A 19,514-nucleotide genomic window follows, 5' to 3' on the forward strand; every position below is an offset into this window, starting at 1 on the left:
AGCAAAATTTTTGTTTATTGAAACTAATTCTTTTTAATATAGTTAAGAAATTCGATCTCAAGGCTTTCATAATTTTATTTTTCAATAATCGTGAATAAAATACAAAATAATACATGAAACATTAATATTTCGAGGGGTTGTAAGTAAGTACAAGAAAATCGAATAGTTTAAAGTAGCGAGAAGAGCCTATGAGATGATTTCATTATTTCATGGATTACGCATTAGTCTAACTTAGAAGGACGATTAACAGCAATCAGCATCTACTACATGTGTCGGAAATTTACGCGACTTTCGTTAACTCGACCTGTTATAACTTGTACGTGCAATACATTGATGATTATCTATGTAAATTTTGTAGGGTCGAGAACTGGTGAATTCAGGGAGGACGCTAATAGAGAATACTGTCGGCATCTCTCAATTGACGCTTGTTGGCATCACCGGGGACCAGGCCGGAAAGTATGCTGTTGCCGTCGAAAATATCCTCGGAAGTGATTGTCGTTTTGCCAGTGTTGCCGTTGAAGGTAAGTTTCGTATCCTTACTATCATTAATTGCTATCCTAACTTTGTTTAGGAGTACTTACTTTGTTGGGAGTATAGCTAAATAATGTCTATTTCTGACGGTAAACTCGAATTTTCAAAATTTGGATTTTTATATTTTAATATTGTACATAACGTTGGCGAATTCATTTGTTAGCGAACTCTGCTATTTATCGCTTTTTTAATATAACAAATAAGGTATGCACAAAATTTTATATCGTTTTATTTTTATCGTTTCGTACTGTATTATAATTCGATTTATAACTATATTTGATATATTGAATGCATTCTCATTAACCAAATTAAATTACAATATATTAAGTTCATACGGTATTTATGTTTTGCTCAATTAGTATATAATACTATATAAATGTAATATGGTTAGTTGTTTTTATTTATACAATTTATAATAATAGCACAGCAAATATAAAGTATGTATTCAATATATACACGCTCATTCACTCACTCATACACACACAGAAAAGTAGACAGATAGAGAAAGAGAGAGAGAGAGAGAGAGAGAGAGAGACAGAGACAGAGACAGAGACAGAGATATAGAGAGAGAATTAAAAAAAAGATAATTAACACTACATATCAAGTGCATCTCGTCATATCGTAGTTATAGTATGACCATATATATACGGGAAGTTCTTTTTGTTAGGAGATCGGCTTCAAAAGAATAGACGTACAAGTCTTCTGGGCTATTTTTATCTACATTTTTATTAACAGCAAAGTTTTATACAGTAACTATATTTACTCTTAATAGATAATAGATAAAAAAATGTAGTAAAATTATGTAATAGAGGCCGAGGTAAGTTTTTGTAGTCTACATTTCGATTATTACGATTAAATCAATCATTATAATTACTAATATTTCTACTTTTATTTTAATTTCCTTTATATATTTTAAATGCATATTTTTCATTGGTATAGAATATTAGATGAGTAAGTTGTAAAGTTTTACAATATATGTTATTTAAATAAATAATATCACAAATATCTAAAATTATTATACGTGAACCTACCTTAAATTGTGGTTTTAAAAGAGAAAAACAATAACCAATCATATTCATAACGTAAATATTAATATAAAATTGAAAACAAAATTTATTTAAATCAATTATAGCATTATAAAATTTAAGAATAATTATAACACGAATTAAGATTTTAAAAACTTGTTTACTTTTGGTAAACTAAAGATTCTAGTATTAGATTTCATAATTTTTATTAATTATAATACGATGAGTAATATATTGAAATATTTACAATTGAAACTGAATCTGAAATTACAATAAATACGTACATATAATCATTAATAGGCCTTGCTCTGTTCTTTTAAGGATCCTCTATAGAATTTAGAATAACTTAAACAAATTTTTATTTATATATATTTTATTTAATATATAAAAATTGAATAATTATCAAAAAATCAGTTAAATAAATAAAATTTATTTAAATAAATAAATACATAACGGAATTGAATAAAAATAACTAAAACAGTCAGTCATTTATAAAATGAATTATTCTTTAATTTTAAATATTACTTTAAAAAACTTTTTTGAAATATATAGCTTCGAACAAGATACGAGATAAATTGATCGTTTATAATATTTATAAATATAATTTGTAAAATATACTTTATATATTATATATGATATAAACAATAATATAATCGGAAATCAATAACTTTTGCATAAATGTTAATTTCTAGACTTCTGAACCCAATTTCAATGCAAATACTTATTTTTCCATCAAACTCGATGCTGTATTCATAATATAGGTTCATTCTTTTTTTAATAGTAACGAATGTTCTTCTACAATTTGTATTTAAAAACGAATCCATCATAGATACTTTTATTAGATAAAAAATAGAAAAATATTTGTAATATTATGAAAATAATTTTCAGGCATAATATATTAAAAATTTATTTCTTAAGCAACTTTATAAGTTTATAAGTCAATATTATATATACATCTAAAGTATCTCCTTTTTGTAATACTTATCAATATAATGAAAAAATATATTGACTTTTTATATATAAATAATAATAAAGTTTCGTTAAAAAATTTCAATATATATATATATATAATACAAAGTTAAAAGCAATTTATAAGAAAATTAATTGGCAATTTATTCAAGTAGTTAACCAAATAAATACTGTACAATTGAATATTAATCATTTACTTATATGAATATAAAAATTGAATTATTTAAATTTATAATATCATTAAGAGTATAATTCAATTTGATTTTCCAAAAAATTATGGATTTGTACTTTAAATTTGAAAGCGAAATTAAATTAATTTTCCTTGTAATTCAAAATTTAATTTAGTCGACATTCATTATCTATCTGTATGAAATTTAGATCTGAAAAATGAACTATTTTATAAGTGTATAGTCTTTATTATTTTTAGAATTATTGAAAATTTTTCTGTGTTTATTTTTTTATAAAAAATATCGCATATATATTTTATATACATATTTTATATTATATATTTATATTTATATTTATATTATATTATATTATATATACATATTTTATATTTTATAATAAATAATAATATAAAAAATACAACAAATTTTGATAATTGTAAAGAATTTCTACATTTATTTATAATGAAGAAAGAAATAGATTATTATTTCCTTTTTCACAAATAATATATATTTTATAAATTAAATAAAAGTAATTATGAAACAAGATTGTATTGATTAACGTTATTTTGAGATTGAATTGAAATATATTTATTAATTATTTTAGTTATTAATTATGTAGATATGAATGTACAAAAGAAATATTAAGAAATAATCATAATTACTATTTCTATTAAGCATACATAATAATATACTTTTATATGGAAGTTTAATAATTAATAATTTTAGTGTAATTACATTAATTAAAAAATAAAATTAATTATATTATTATTACAAAAAAAATTTTTATACGTTTTCTTAAAGTAGATTTTTAACATTAGTTATACCTGCGGTATTTAATATATTATTATTACCCTTAACACCGATGTTTTAGTATTTAATATATATATTTTAATTCTTTGTATTGTAACATTTTATATTTATAGATACCTATATTTAAGGCCGATAAATTTACTTACATTTTTTATAATACATAATTAAGAAATTGAAATTTAAAATTAATAATATTAAGTTATCTAATAATTTGCCTTTTGATGAGTAGATATAAAAGAATTTTTATGCAAATCTATGTACAGCCAATATTAATATTCTGTTATGAAAATATCTGTTATCAAAGTAATATATCATATTACAATATATATTAACGTAGACTGAATTTTATAACAATTAATAAAAAAATTAATTTGATTGTATAGTTAAAATTCATCCTAAAATAAATTTTTGAATACGTACAGTACATTTTATTTTTATATTTTATTTGTCAAAATAAATTAAATACATTTTAAACGAAAATAATTACTTCTGAAGAGAGTAGTTTCCACATTAAACACATTTTTAATTATTTTGAAATTATATTTACAAGTATTTACAAGTGTTTTTAACCATTTAGTGTCCGATCCTTAATTTTCTTTTACAAATAGAAGCATGTGTAATATGAATTTTTGAATTTGAACAAAACTCGCTCAGACAAGCTATTAAATTTTGGAAAAATTTTACAAGCGCGCACAAGTCTATTGTTATGTTTGCAATGTATCCATAGATCCTTATTTGAACTAATTATGTTACCAGTAAAATTTAACCTCAAAAATATGAAATTAAGCTTATCGCTGATATATGTAGATATTAGTAGAATTAATAGTAGAAAATAGTAGAGAAACGCTAAACAAGAGTTTAATCTTGCTTCGGCGTCGTCAATCCTTTAAAATAAGGAGAACGAAGTAAACAAATATCTTAAATTATCTAGGTCCACCGGAACCGCCTTGTGATCCGCCGAGTGTAACTTCGCTGCAGCGCCGCGACTCGAGCGACTACGGCGTCAGTGTCACTTGGTGCTCGCCGGCTTACGACGGAGGCTGTGCTCTCAGCGGCTATACTCTCGAACGCCGACGTATCGGAGAACTCAGCTGGCGCACCGTTGCCGAAAACTGCCATCGCCTGAGGCACGAAGCTAGGGGGTTACGCGCAGGTGCCACCTACGTATTTCGCGTGCGTGCCCTTAACGTTCACGGGCCCGGGGATCCCAGCCCCGAGTCCCGGCCCTTCAAAATACCTTTTCTCAACATGGATCACGCCGAGGATAAGCTCAAGGTCGAGGAGGACGAGGCTAGCTTGGAAGATGGTAAACGTGATTTGCGTAGCTTCTGGAAATATCACATTTATTTAATTTATATATTTTTAATTCATTTAATTTATTTAATTCATATTTAATTAATATCCTTTATTTAATTGAATTTTATTGGAAATTTAGACTTTATTCTTACATATTCGAGCTTTTTAAAATTCAAATTAGGATTTTTTTTCTCTTTTTTTAACGAAACTTTTACATTTCAAATGTACTATTGAAACTATTTTGACGAATTAATAAATTGTTAACACCTTAAATAAAACATAATTGTATATTAGCATTTAAAACATTCCTAAAAGCAATTTATATATTCATTTTGCGTTAATAATATCTTCTTGTCATTCAAAGTAAAAAATTATTTTTAATTATGAACAAATATTTTGTAAAATAGATAGAGAAAATGATGTATTTCTACTTTTCTTAATTCAATAAATTGCCTTTATATTGAAGATATAAAAATTAACGGTCTTTAAGTTAAATTAAAAATTGTTCAAAATTTTAATATTTTTAAGAGGCGAAAAATTAAAAAAAATCTTAATGTTTATACTTTTTAAGTGATTAAACTATATTATTTCGTATATATCTTTAAAAACATATTTTTTTTAAATTATAAAAAACATAAATAAAATTGTAAATCTTAGTTGCATAATAATTTATAATAAAGTTGCTTAGCTACAAAGTCATTAAAATTAAAAAATTTTTAAGATATATAATTTTTTGTTTTTATTCATAGCTAAAATATACAAGCAATGTTAAATTTAATAAAACAATGCCATTTTGTTTATTATATCAAAAAATAAGCATTGTATAGTAACTTTTTATAACAAAATTGAATATTATTTGTATACTTGACTAGAAAATAAATAAATAAAAACTAATAGTAATTCTTAAAAACAAAATTGAAATTGTACTAATTCAGAAATTCTGCAAGTTATTTTAAAGATAATATTAGATCTATAACTAATTTGTATTTCACAAAAATTGAGATTAAACTTAAACCAATTCAAGTTTATTAAATAAATGTGATATTTATTTATATCCTTAAATAATAGTTTACAAATAATTATTTATATTTTCATGATTATGTTTATTTATTTGTAAATTAACTATTCTTTAATATAGTTCTAAATTATGAGATTTAAAACTTTTTATTATAATTGAAATAAAAAAAAATTGATAAAAAAATGACTATATTAATGCAATAAATAATAATAAGTTAAATAATAATAAATTAATTAACTATATTAATGAGCTGTTATCTTATTGTTATCTTATGTTATCTGTTATCTTATTAATACTTATTAAATTTATACTTATTACTAATACTTATTAATACTTATTAATCTATATTAAATACACGAAAAATATTACAAAATAATATTTATAGGAGATAAAGTAGTGACAGCAGAAGATGGTCATCTTTTCAAAGAACTTTACGAATTACACGAGGAACTTGGTAAAGGTCGTTACGGTCTCGTCAAAAGAGTCGTGGAGAAAAAATCTGCAAAATCTTTTGCTGCTAAATTTGTTCGAACTGTTAAAACATCCGATCGCCAGCAAGTGCGAGATGAAATGAAAATTATGAATTTACTGAGACACCCAAAACTGCTTCGATTAACCGCGGCTTTTGAAAGTCCAAAAGAAATTGTTATGGTCACAGAGTAGTAAGCAATATTATCTATGTATTTGAATAAAAATTATAATAATTATTATACATTCAAAATAATAATAGTATATAATTATAAGAATAATAATAATTAATATTAATTTTAATCTAATTATTATTATACAATTTAAACCATAATGATAGAAAACCCTGTATTTAATTATTTTAAAATAGGCAAATTTTACAAATATATTGTTACAGTTGAATTATTTAGAAGCTTGTAACAAATTTTATGTTAAATTATACAGTTTTCAAATTTAAACAAAAATTGATTTAACATTAAATCTATATTAAAATATGAGTTCGATATTGGATCATAAGCATTAAAATCATTAAAAAAAACTTTATAATAATACGTAACAAATAATGTTGCCGGATAAACTTATTTGTTATTATTCTATATTCTTGTTATGCACAAGATAAATATACAAATATTAAATTTTTACAGAATCCTTAAAATGACTAATTATTTGTTTAGCATATCCGGCGGAGAACTCTTTGAGAGAGTTGTGGCAGATGATTTTACGCTCACCGAAAAAGACAGCATACTTTTTATGAGGCAAATTTGCCAAGGTGTTAGATATATGCACGAAAACAATGTAGTTCATTTGGACTTAAAGGTATAGATATTTGCATTAATGCTATATCGTAATACATTTTATTTACATTGTCTTATTAATATCGTTTTATTTATGAACCTATTGAAGTAAAGTAAGTAAAATAATTACTGTACTGCTTTTATTTAAGCCGGAAAATATTATGTGTCATACACGAACATCACATAGGATAAAACTTATAGATTTTGGGTTGGCTCAAATACTTATCTCAAATAAACCAATAAGAGTATTATTTGGAACTCCAGAATTTATTCCTCCAGAAATTATTAATTACGAGCCTATTGGCACGGAATCTGACATGTGGAGTGTTGGAGTAATTTGTTATGTTTTGTAAGTACTTTTTAAATATATATCTATATATCTATATATGCGTAGTTTATACATTATATTTTAATTATAATATATCTCATATTAGAGATAAATGAAAATGTGTGATTCTTTGTTATCAAATTGCGTTATATTTTATTCAGATTTATTTTATACAATAGATTAACTGGATTATCACCGTTCATGGGTGATAACGATGCCGAAACTTTTGCCAATATTGTTCGAGCAGATTATGATTTTGAAGATGAAGCTTTCGATGCAATTTCTCCAGATGCTAAGGATTTTATTAGTAATTTACTGCAAAAGAAAAAAGAGTAAGTTCATACATTTCGGGTAGCATACGATTGAAATTAAAACATATTTTATTATTACAAATAAAACTATTTTATTAAATTTCATTAATAAATTTTTTGCTGAATTTTTCAATTAATAAAAATTAGAAATATAAATAAGATTAATAGTTAAAAATTTTATTTATCTATAATTTTTTTGATATTTTATATTATTATAGTTTTTAAAATAGTATAATAATAATTACTATAATATATTTTAAAATAATTTTTAAAAAATTTTTAATTATAAAAATTAATAGTCTTTAAGAGTATCGATCTTTTATTAATGCTCAATAAAGATAATTAGAAGTTATTTACACATTAGACAAAGCAGTAGTTTACAATGATTAATTACTTATTATTTTGTAGATTAAGAATGTCTGCAAAACAATGCCTGAGTCATTCGTGGTTAGCTCAACACACGGAGAATATGAGTAGAGTTGCACTACCCACGGACAAATTAAAAAAGTTTATTGTTAGAAGAAAATGGCAGGTATGCGTATTACTATATACATTGCATAATATTAAATTGTTTTCAATAATTTAGTTTTTTTTCTAAATTCCCTTAAACTTTCTTTGATTAAAATTGAGGATATTAATTACTACATTTATTATTAATTTTGTATATTTTTATATCTTTATACTTCACTTAATTTTTGAGTTTTTACACTTAATTTGAGTTTGCACTAACATTTTTATTATATTTAAAGATAAAATTATATTGGTAAAAAATTATATTACTATAAATGATAAAAATCTAAATACGTATATAAAGAAAAAATTTAATTTGTTTTAAATATAATTTTACAGCATTTAAAAATATAGAGTTATATATTTATATAGGAAGAAAGAAATAATTTATTTCCTACCATTTTCTATTGTTATTAATTTTTTATTTGACGTTTAAAATTTAAATATACTATTCCTCAGTTTTTGATAAGAAATGAATTTTCATTTTTATTAATTTTTTATCTATAAGCATTTTTAAGAATAATGTTATTTTTAGTATTGAATTTTAATATTCATGATTTTTTAAACAATTTTTTAAAAATAAGAAAAAAAAACTATGATTAAAAGAAATTTTTATTTCTGAAAATATATTATTCGATATTAAAAAATATTAAAAGAATTAAATTAGCAAATAAGAAGAGTGAGAAATAATTTTATTCCATGTGTTAAAGAATAATTTATATAATTCTAACCAATATAACTTTAGCCTTAATATAGTTATCAAAAATTGTAGCATGCGTTTGTTTTTTAACCTTATGGATGTGTGTGTGTGTGTGTGTGTGTGTGTGTGTGTGTGTGTGCGCTTGCTTTTCTTCATCTATAGAAAACAGGTAATGCGCTGCGGGCTCTTGGACGCATGGCGATGCTTTCAGCGAATCGACGCAGTCCCTCTCTTTCGCCTACTTCAACTCGATCACTCAGTGAAGTAACAAGATCAGAATCTATGGACTCTGAAGAGCATCACAATGATGAAAATAATGTAATCAAGGAAGATGATAAATCTCTTGAACGTTCAAATACAGATAGTGAAATAAGAAAAAGACAATATGAAGTTTCTTATGAAGAGAAAATCTTGGAGGATTTCAAGAAAATGCAAGATACAACAGAAAGAAAAAGTTCAGTATTCAATAAAGAACTTGTTGGTAATGAGTTAGATAAATATATCGACAAAGAAATGTTTGATCGTGAGAATGTTGATGATAATTTAAATTTATTACACGAGTCAAGAAAAAACCTTATGAGCCAGCCAGATGAAATAAAAGTTTGTAATGAAACGCATGAAATTTCTCCCGATTATTTAAGCTGTATAAAATTAATGAATAATAAAAATAATGAGCATAAAGAAGATAAGGAAGATTTAATAATCAAAGATATTGTGAATGCCAATAGAAATATGATGCTTGCTTTAGAGAAACCTTTGGAAATTCAATTAAATGAAACAGTTCATACGGAAGTGACTGACAACAAAAATAGAAATGATGATTTTATTAAAAATGATAAGTCTGATGAAGTATTAAACGTAGATTACAATGATTATATGCCACAAGACACGAATGTGAAAAATATAATGTGTTCTAGCTTTGAGAAAGTTTGTGATGTAAAAGACAATTATTCGAATAAATTAGCCAGTTCAAAAACTGTGAAAAGTACATTTTTACTTGATATTGGTAAATTTCATCCGGAAGAATTAATAAAAAACAGCTCAGACATCGAAGAATATAATAATAAAGAAATCACTGCGTCAACAAATTTAAAAGCAAATAAACCCATTATTTTTAATCGCGATCATACCAGACGTAGTTTTCACAAGTTTAATACTAATTTCGAAGGTTTGTTTTTTTTTTAATTTTAATTAAAGAAGTATAAATTGTATTACAAATGCATTAATATCATTAACAATCGCACGCTTTTTTTATAATTGCTATTTTTCGTATCTTTATTTCAATAAGCGAATTAATACAAGCAAATAAATTTTTCATAAAATTTTACTTTTTATTAATATAATTTATTAATATTAAATTTAAATCAAATAAGTAAGAAAAATTTGACGAATTTGAAATTATCATTTTATTGGCATTTAAAGTAAAAAAATTATATCTGTTTCTATAAGAATGAATATATTATCACTGAATTTTGTTTTATAATATATTTATTTGAAATTTGTTGATTTATGTTATTAATTTTTAAAATTAAATTAATTGGAATATATATTTAAAATTTTCTTACAAAACAATGAACTTAAGATAAAAATCTTTATAACAATAATTCATTTTAATTATAAGAACGTTGGTATATTTTTAATATTTCACTTGAAATTGATATAACTAAAGTTAATATTTTTAATCGCTGAAATTAATATTGCATTAAATACAATAAATTAAATAAATTTTATAAATCTTTAATAAGATCACTGTGTGAATAGAATTCACGGTCATAGTTGAATCGTGAACTCTCTCTCTCTCATTCTCTCTCTCTTTCAATCCACACATTAAAAAAATCTAACTCATTAATCGGACTAAATTTTGAAATAAATAATTATATATCTTATATTGCCGTTCTTGAAATAGCCAATTCGGATTTCAATACCAATGAGGACTCAAGGCTAGAGGGATCTTCGATTCAAGGTAGGCTGTTCATGTCAACGGGTAACGTCAGTCGGACAGCCAAGTTGTTCGAAAAGCTGGACAGTGAACAGGATGCCGATATCCACGGTAGCCACAGGCATGGTGTCGCGGCAGCAACAAAAGACACAACGATAAATTCCATAACACCGAGCTCAAAATCGCGCAGTGAACGAATACAACGGGCTTTCGCGTTTTGGAACAAATAGTTTTGAACCTTGGCGAGAAATGATGAAGAGAAATCATATAAAGATCTTCTTTTTGTCAATTATTCAATAAAATAGAAATCTGGCAAATGACAATAGAAAATGCTTTTGATTTTTTTTCCCGAGACAATGAATAATTTAATTAAATTACATGTAAGGCCACTTTTATTAATTTCATTCTTATATTATCGTTATCAATCATTATATCATGATATCGAATTTTCGGAAGTTTCGGATATAAATCGCCAAAAGGATACGTGGAATGTTTGATTCTAATTTTAATTGAACTCTGCTGCGAGTTTTCAGATATAAAGACATTGTATAAAATCGCCTATAGAATAGGCCAGCATATAAGATTTTATTAAATCACGATTATATAAATAGATGGGGGAATATAATTTTTAGTGCTTAAGTAAAAGAGCGATTTTTTCTCTAGTTTACTTTTTTAATAGTTTATCCATACGGCAAGTACTTTTTTCTATGATGATCGTTTTAATGAGTGTGCGAATTGCAATTTTTATCAGAAATTTTTTCAGTTAACGCTGTACGATAGTTGGCACGATTGCTTTTATCTTCAAAAAATTTTTCACTCGAATAATACGTAATCTGTACAATAGACTTTATTTAATTAAAATAAAGCAATTATCTATATATAGTCATGTTGTTTGTTTTACCTCGTATTCCTTTAGAAAATAATAGTACTTATAACAACGAACTTATCGAAACTGAAAGTAACATAAAATATTTCAATTAAAGTAAAAGTAGCCATTATATATAACAATTATAATGTACCAAATTTAATCTATTAGAACAAAACAAATTAGAAAAAAATATTTATAATCCCTTGATATTATATATTTTAAAAATTTATACAAAATATATAAAATTTATATTTATATTTATCATTATTAACTAATTATTACATACAATTATAAACTAATAATTTCGAGAAATAATTCACTACGCTAAATTTGATTAATTCGTTTAATCAATATCAAGATAACATTCGTTTATAGTTCAAACAGATAAAATAGAAATTTCACAATGACAAATATATTTCGTATGTAATAGAGTAAATAGTAAAATTGATATTTTTTAATTTTAATGATCTTAAAGCAACCAAAAGATTTAAAATTTAATTTTGAATTTTTATACAATTATAGAAAAACATAATATTCGATATAAACAGCTAAAAGAGCAAAGAAATTAATATATTTCGTATTTCAAAAATCTATCAATGAAAGCAATAGAACGAATAATATAGAACATTACAGATAACTACTAAGAATGAAAATATTTTAGAGCTGCTCTATACGTGTGCGATTTCATTAAAAGTGTCATTAATGATTATTAGTAGTTTTTCATGGAATCAAAGGAATGCATTTCGAAAGCAAAACTTAACTAGTTGCAAATGAGTATTTGCATAACCGTGCAAAGTAAATCTTCTTTGACGAATATGGACTTTAGCAGAGTAATCAGCCATTAACTTGGCAATTCATCTGCAGGTACGACGTTAATTAGCGACGCCCGAAGCGAATAGACTTATCAGAAGACATGTATTGCTAACAAATTCGCTCTTAGAATCAGGTGGTCTTACCTCGTTCGGTTGCATTTCCGCTTAATTTGTTAAAGTCTTTAACACTCTCAGTTACTTGCAAGATTTTAAATGTCTCACCAACACATCCTCTTACTCTTCCCTGTGCTATCATCGCATTCTCACTGGAAGCGAACTACGACTTTTCTTCTACCTTCGCTCATTTTCTTAGTTTGGTCAACGCCGGTCACTGACCTTCTTTTCCTCGATCCCTTATGGCAATGCAATACTTTTCGTCACTTGGGGCCTTTTTCTCCCTATTTCTTGTTTTGATGGAGGTCCAACTGAAAAATTAATGCCCTTATCTACTTTCAGACAAATTATATATTATTAGTAAAAACTTTATTTCTTAAGCATGTTTTTGCGTTCTCCAAGTGTGCCTAAATAAATGCATTATATCATACTATAACAGAACATATTATTCTTCAAGATTCTATGCATTTAAGATTAAATATTTTAAGTCTCAGCAATTTAGTTATTTAAATACTATTTTATTCAATACTGCAACCGTCAATGTATATTTAGTTCCATAACCATTTAAATGAAATATATCATTAAAGATAGTGAAAATTATTACTCAATATGCCGAATGTTCAAAAATATCTGGAAATCTAGAGATGTCAATTTTTACATTATTTTCATATTTTTAATTAGTAAATCTAAAAATATAGGCATTAAATATCAAATAATTCTAAACTTTTAAATTTAAACTTTTAAATTAAAAAAAGAAATTTGTCGTCAAATTAAGCTATCATTAATTAAGGCTTTTATTTATATCATAAATAATTTAAATTATTTAAACATAATACCATAGTTAAAATAAAAATTTGTTTATGTCAATTTTAATACTTCTTAAACAGATAGTCTTAAATATATATTTTAAAAATTCTTTAAACGGTTACTCATTATATTTTTTATAAAAAAATTATTATAAAATTTCAACATTTTTAATTAAAAATAAATTCAATTCATTTTACATTATATTGTATAATATATTAAAGTACCGATAATTCAGTTAGATTTTTTTGCATTGAATCTAATATATAGAATTTTAAATATAATTATTGTATAATTGATAAATGTAGAATTGCATTATTGTAAAATATATATTTGTAAATCAAATTGAAAATTCAAACATGTCAATACGTAGTTAACAAATTTAATTGAGAAAACTAACCCAAATATTTTAAAGAACAAATTCGATTTAAATAAATAAATGTATTTTGTTAGCGATTGGTATTACAATATTATATAGAACATGATTTCATGACAATATATATTTAGTAAATTATGAAATTATATAGTAGTATTTAATTGATTATATGATTATATGAATAAATGATTATAATGAATGTAAAATCATAAGTAAGTATTAAGTAATTTTATTCAAATACTTTTCTTAATTATATCAATTGTAAATATATTTGTTGGAATACCTACATGACCCTTGAGATACATTGTATATCTAAAACGTCCTTAAATATCTCCATTGTTTACATCATAATGTTATAAAATCAATAAAGTTGATTCATTATAATATCAATAATCAAGCTTAAATATGTCGACTAATTTGATGGATGTGTTATGACAGTCCATGATTATCTTAAAACTATTTTTAAGTGATGTATAAAGAATTTTATTGCTGTGTTTATAGAGCATTAGCTCTTTAAAAGTTATATTTAAAAATTTTGAAATATTTTTATGAAAAGTATATTATAATAAATTAAAATGAAACGCTGTTAATAATAGTATATATTTTTTATTTCTTCTTTTAAAATAAAATATATATGATTTTATTCTAATTTTGTAATTAATGCTGACTTATTATATTCAAGTAGCAATTTATTGTTGATTCTTTTTTAATAAAATTACTATAATTAATTAAATATAATTTATGATTACGATAATTGGACTTGCTTTTCAACTTTTAAAACTTATTTTTAAAAAATTTCCATAAATTGTACTTGTCATTCTAAATTTTTATTCTAAATTTGATAATAGGATCATCAAGGCAGTATAGTTCGATATTAATGAATTGTATTAATCTAAAACTATTAGTATTATTTTTTTTTTTTAAATATTAACATTTATTTCCAGTTTAGTACATATAATTTTATCACGCTTATTTAAACTTCTCAGTTTTATGTAAAAATGACATATTTATTAATAATAAGGCCCAATAAAAGTAGAATTTAATAAATTCAATTCATATAATTAGTTTACGTTTATTAAAAACAGCATTAGTTGAAAACCTATAATAATTGCATCACAGGCAATTATTAAATAGAATGAATATTATTTTCAACATTTTTCATAAAATAATATTAATATACTTAATTTTTGTCAGTTTTTGTAAAAATAAAATTTATATTACAAATAGTACAGAGATAATTTATGTTAATTTATAATTTATAATAAATATTTTTATAATATAAAAAATTTATAATATAAAAAAAATTTATAATAAAAAATAAATAATTTAAGTTAAAAACATCGTTCGATATTGTTATTATTAGCAAAAAATAAAAGATAGAATACAATATATTATAATAATAGATAAAAGTGTGTTAATATTAGTATAAATATATTTCGAAATATTTACTTATCAAATTTCTTTTATAAAATTTAATATTATAGATCTGGCATCAATTAGATATTACGTTAAATCAATATTTATAAGTTTATCTAATATATGGTAAGAGTACTTGAATATTCTAACTGAGAAAAAATATAAATATTATAAATATTTAACATAATATAATATTAATTCATGACGTTTGAATTATATTCAGATAAGCTTTGATATATATTATTGAATAAATAAATAACTATTGATACGAAAACCATAAATAACAGGTTACTACAAAATTAATTGTAGTATGAAAATTATATTCTTTATGTAATAAATTAGATTTAATGTTTGATTGAATTTTCAGATGTTAATATTTTTTATATATATTGGACAATTCAAAGTCATATTTTATAGATGAAATATTTTTTAAGTAAGTATCGAAGAGACTAAAGTATTTAATCAAAAGTTCGTAGAAATATAAAATATTTTAAATTGTGTAGATAATTGCATTGGTATTTGGAGGATAAAGGAAATTTCTAACAGAATGTCATACGACATTCATTGACACCAATGATGTAAAGAAAGAAAAGCCAAGTGAAAAGAGCTTTGACTGTCGACATAAAATGTAATATACGCATCGGTGTGCCTGTATAAGATTATAATGGAAAAAGATATCAAGCACCAAGGCTTAAGTTTCCCGTGGAATAAAATACAAAAACAGGTTAAAGAAGTGAGTGGCTAAGTTATTGAGGGGAGGGGGAGCAGTAGGAAGGGTCGGTTGTATGACGTGGGAATAATTGGTGCCAGGGTACCGTTGCGCCCGAATGAAGCCTGCATTTTCCTTTTTCTCTCACTTTTATCCCGTTCATATTCTTTCTTTCCCGTGAGCGCAACACAAGACGAGCATTGACGAGTCTAGACTAAACTTATTGTTTCTACACGCTGCTGACACCGAATGATTATTCATATGCTACGTTAATTATTTATCCCGTATGGGTTTTGAATGAGCAAAAAATCTTTCAAAGCTATTTTACCAATTTGAGGCCAATGATTCTAATGTCTTCAATGATACCTTGTGTTTATGGTTGGAGTTTATAAAACAATTTTGTTTTGCACTTCAAATTATATGTTGTGAAAAAAGCCTCTAAAAAGTATTATATAAGAGAACGGGAAAAACAAATTTTTGTAGATTTATATATTACAATGTTTGAAAATGTTAATAGAAAGAATACATTTGGATGGTAAATGAAATGAATGAATGAAAGTTAAATGAAAAATATATAAGATCAATAAATTTATATAGTTTTTGTATTTAAAACATAAAAAATTTTGTTTTAAATAGAAAAGATTTAACTATCTATTATGTATATGATTAATTTCCTAAATATATTATGATATATAAAATAAATTATGATAAGTACCATGTAGTTAAAAGATATTTACTTTTTTCCATTTGTATTGAATAAATGAAATAATAGTAATATTCAAATATATTTTGTTATGTATAATGAGTATGAAATAAATTACTACATAATTAAAATAAAATTTGTAACTGTTTTAATGTATATAAATCATAATTTTTTTCAATTCTTAAACAATTGTGATATACATTTTGAATATATTTCTAGTGCAATTTTTAATAAGCATTCTAATGAAGTTATTTACTTTTAAGTTTAAAAATGGTAGTGTATAAATCGATACTTGATTAATATTATAAAAGTATTATTTTTTAATATTAAAAAAATATTTTGGAATTATTTGAGCATTGCTAATGAATATGAGCTATATACTGTAAACTATTTCCAGATAGCTATTTTATGTATCCAAATGCTTAAGCTTCACAAATAAAAAATATGCAATTTTATGGTTATTATGTTATTAACAAAACATTTTTCATTTTGCACTACTATAATTTTTTTTACTATTGAAATTTATAGCATTTATTATTTTCATTAAAATTATATTATATAATTGTTCTTTCTTTACTTTATATCGAATGAGCTTATAAGAATTATTTTGCAATTAGATCTGCCATTTATGATTATAATTATCTTTAATATGATGTGAAATATGAATTATTTAATTTATTATGGTTAGAGCAATAAAATAATAAAATTCAAAAATATTATAAGATAAATTTATAAAATCTTTTATTAATATTTTCTGATATACAATTTCACATTTGAGAGAACTTTTTTCATTATAAGGTCAAAAGAAAGAAAATGTTTTTCTAAATAAATATGGAACACTTTTAAATATAATAGGTAAATTATTTTGTCTTATTCTTTTTTAATAGATCAAAATTAAAAATTTTAAAATTAATATGAGTATATATTTGGTAATATAATATAATAAAATATAGGTGTTATGAACAAGTAAATGTTATGTGAAACTATTAGAAAAGAATTTTAAAGAAAAAAATCGAGTATTACGCTGTCATACGATACATCAATTGTGCTGAGTTTTATGGTTATAAAAGTCGCAGGAGTTTTATAATCTATATTAAATATGGTTTCATTCATTATGAATAATAGAAGTTTTGTAAAAGTAATTTCTTGCATGCATCTGTTGGTGTACGTGTATATATATACACTAGATAAATATGAACATATCACTTATTGTTAATTTTTTCTATTATATATATTAAACTGAAGTAAAGAATCATAAGATGTAAAAGTACAAGCATTAATAAATTTTCGTCCACATTTTATGTAACTATAAACTTACTATTATATTAATTTTTTTTTTAGAAAGTATATATTTATCGTTCTTCGGTATATTATTTCATGCTTTTTACAATAAATTTATTACTATTAAACACGAATCTTGTTCATATAAAAAATATTAGTTGATAATATATAATATATATCACATTTAAAATCTCTAAATCTAAATTTATTATTTATATAATTAAATAATGTTATTTAATAATTAAACACTAATGTTTACATAATTAATTTCTATAATATTTGATAAGTGCATTCTCGTAATTTTAATATTTTTAACATCTGAATATCTCTTATTTTTTTTTAATGTATTTATGTATTAAGTATATATTTTTGTATATTAATAAGTAAGAAATATTTTTAACTAAATATATTTTTTTAACTAAATCTGTGTACATTTTTTCTTCAAGTATGTTCACATTTCTTATGTATTTATGCACTTTAAGAAAAATTAAATCTCCAATTATCTAAGTAGCAACCAGTAAAAGAAATATATATAAAAAATATATAATACACAAGATATACAAATTTGCAAAAGAAAAGTGTAAAAATTCAAAGATGAGATAGCTAATAAAATTCAACAAAATTCAATAACATTTCTAAGTATTATACATTAAACGAAATTTAAGAAATTTATCCTATAAATGAACTTTTTACATATTATTTTGTAAAATTATCGATAGATATGTTATTGGATTATACAAATATCTACTTTTATAGTAATTTGAAATATTTTTAAAAATAAAAAATTGAAATAATATGTAAATGTAGAAAAATACATAACTATGTAACTTCATTTCAAATACACATAATAAAGGAGTTTAATTATTTACATTTAGTGAACATAACTATTTTTCATATTCAATCAAAGAAAAGCGGTATTAAGAAACAGCCCATAATTAACAGAATCGTAGAATAGAATAAACAATATATAATATACAATGTCATGTTGTGAGGCGATATGCTGGTTGTTATTCCGTAATAAAGAAAGAGCTGAAGTCCCGTAAGAAATAAGAAAATTTTTTAAAAAAGCAGCAGTAGTCGATCCACGCGAGCAAACGATGTGTATAAATCTTGACGCGCTTACTAAGAATTCTAAGCGAACGAATTAGTTGCATACAAAAGGAGCGGCGCAGGAGCAGGACTCAAGTGAGAAGAGAAGAACGGAAGCAGCGGTCAAAGAAGTTAGAGAGAGAGAGAGAGAGAGAGAGAGAGAGACAAAATGAGAGAAAGGTGGTGAACGAAAGAAAGAAGGGGCCTCTCTCGCAGGTTCGCAGGTAGAAACGCGGTCATACGAATGCCAGTAGTTCCTTGTGATCCGCAAGTGTACGTCTTCTTCTCGACGATCGACTCACAGCTGATTATTTCTCCAGGATGCCGGTTATCCTGCAATCCAATCTCAGATGAAGCTTATTCATAAGTGCGTATAATTTTGTTGGGCTCAGTTCTCTTGCTTATATAGTGCAATGTGAATGTATGGGATTGTGCTATGTGTCAGGAATATGGTTTGCTGACAGTTCTTTCATAGT

General features: G+C 23.8%; 1 protein-coding gene across 1 annotated transcript in view; it reads left to right on the forward strand.

The window, feature by feature from the left end:
- Nucleotides 1–10,947, forward strand: part of LOC105360585 (myosin light chain kinase, smooth muscle-like) — a 49,805-nt gene extending 38,858 nt beyond the window's left edge. The window contains exons 8-15 of the mRNA XM_011497527.1: nucleotides 359–521; nucleotides 4,434–4,808; nucleotides 6,202–6,478; nucleotides 6,959–7,100; nucleotides 7,228–7,427; nucleotides 7,586–7,738; nucleotides 8,126–8,249; nucleotides 10,834–10,947. Of these exons, the coding sequence (XP_011495829.1) occupies nucleotides 359–521; nucleotides 4,434–4,808; nucleotides 6,202–6,478; nucleotides 6,959–7,100; nucleotides 7,228–7,427; nucleotides 7,586–7,738; nucleotides 8,126–8,249; nucleotides 10,834–10,872 (1,473 nt within the window). The 3' untranslated portion in view covers nucleotides 10,873–10,947. The remainder of the gene's footprint in view (nucleotides 1–358; nucleotides 522–4,433; nucleotides 4,809–6,201; nucleotides 6,479–6,958; nucleotides 7,101–7,227; nucleotides 7,428–7,585; nucleotides 7,739–8,125; nucleotides 8,250–10,833) is intronic.
- Nucleotides 10,948–19,514: the final 8,567 nt, after the last annotated feature.

This window comes from Ceratosolen solmsi, unplaced genomic scaffold, assembly GCF_000503995.2.
Source record: "Ceratosolen solmsi marchali unplaced genomic scaffold, CerSol_1.0 scaffold47, whole genome shotgun sequence".
Lineage (NCBI taxonomy): Eukaryota > Metazoa > Arthropoda > Insecta > Hymenoptera > Agaonidae > Ceratosolen > Ceratosolen solmsi.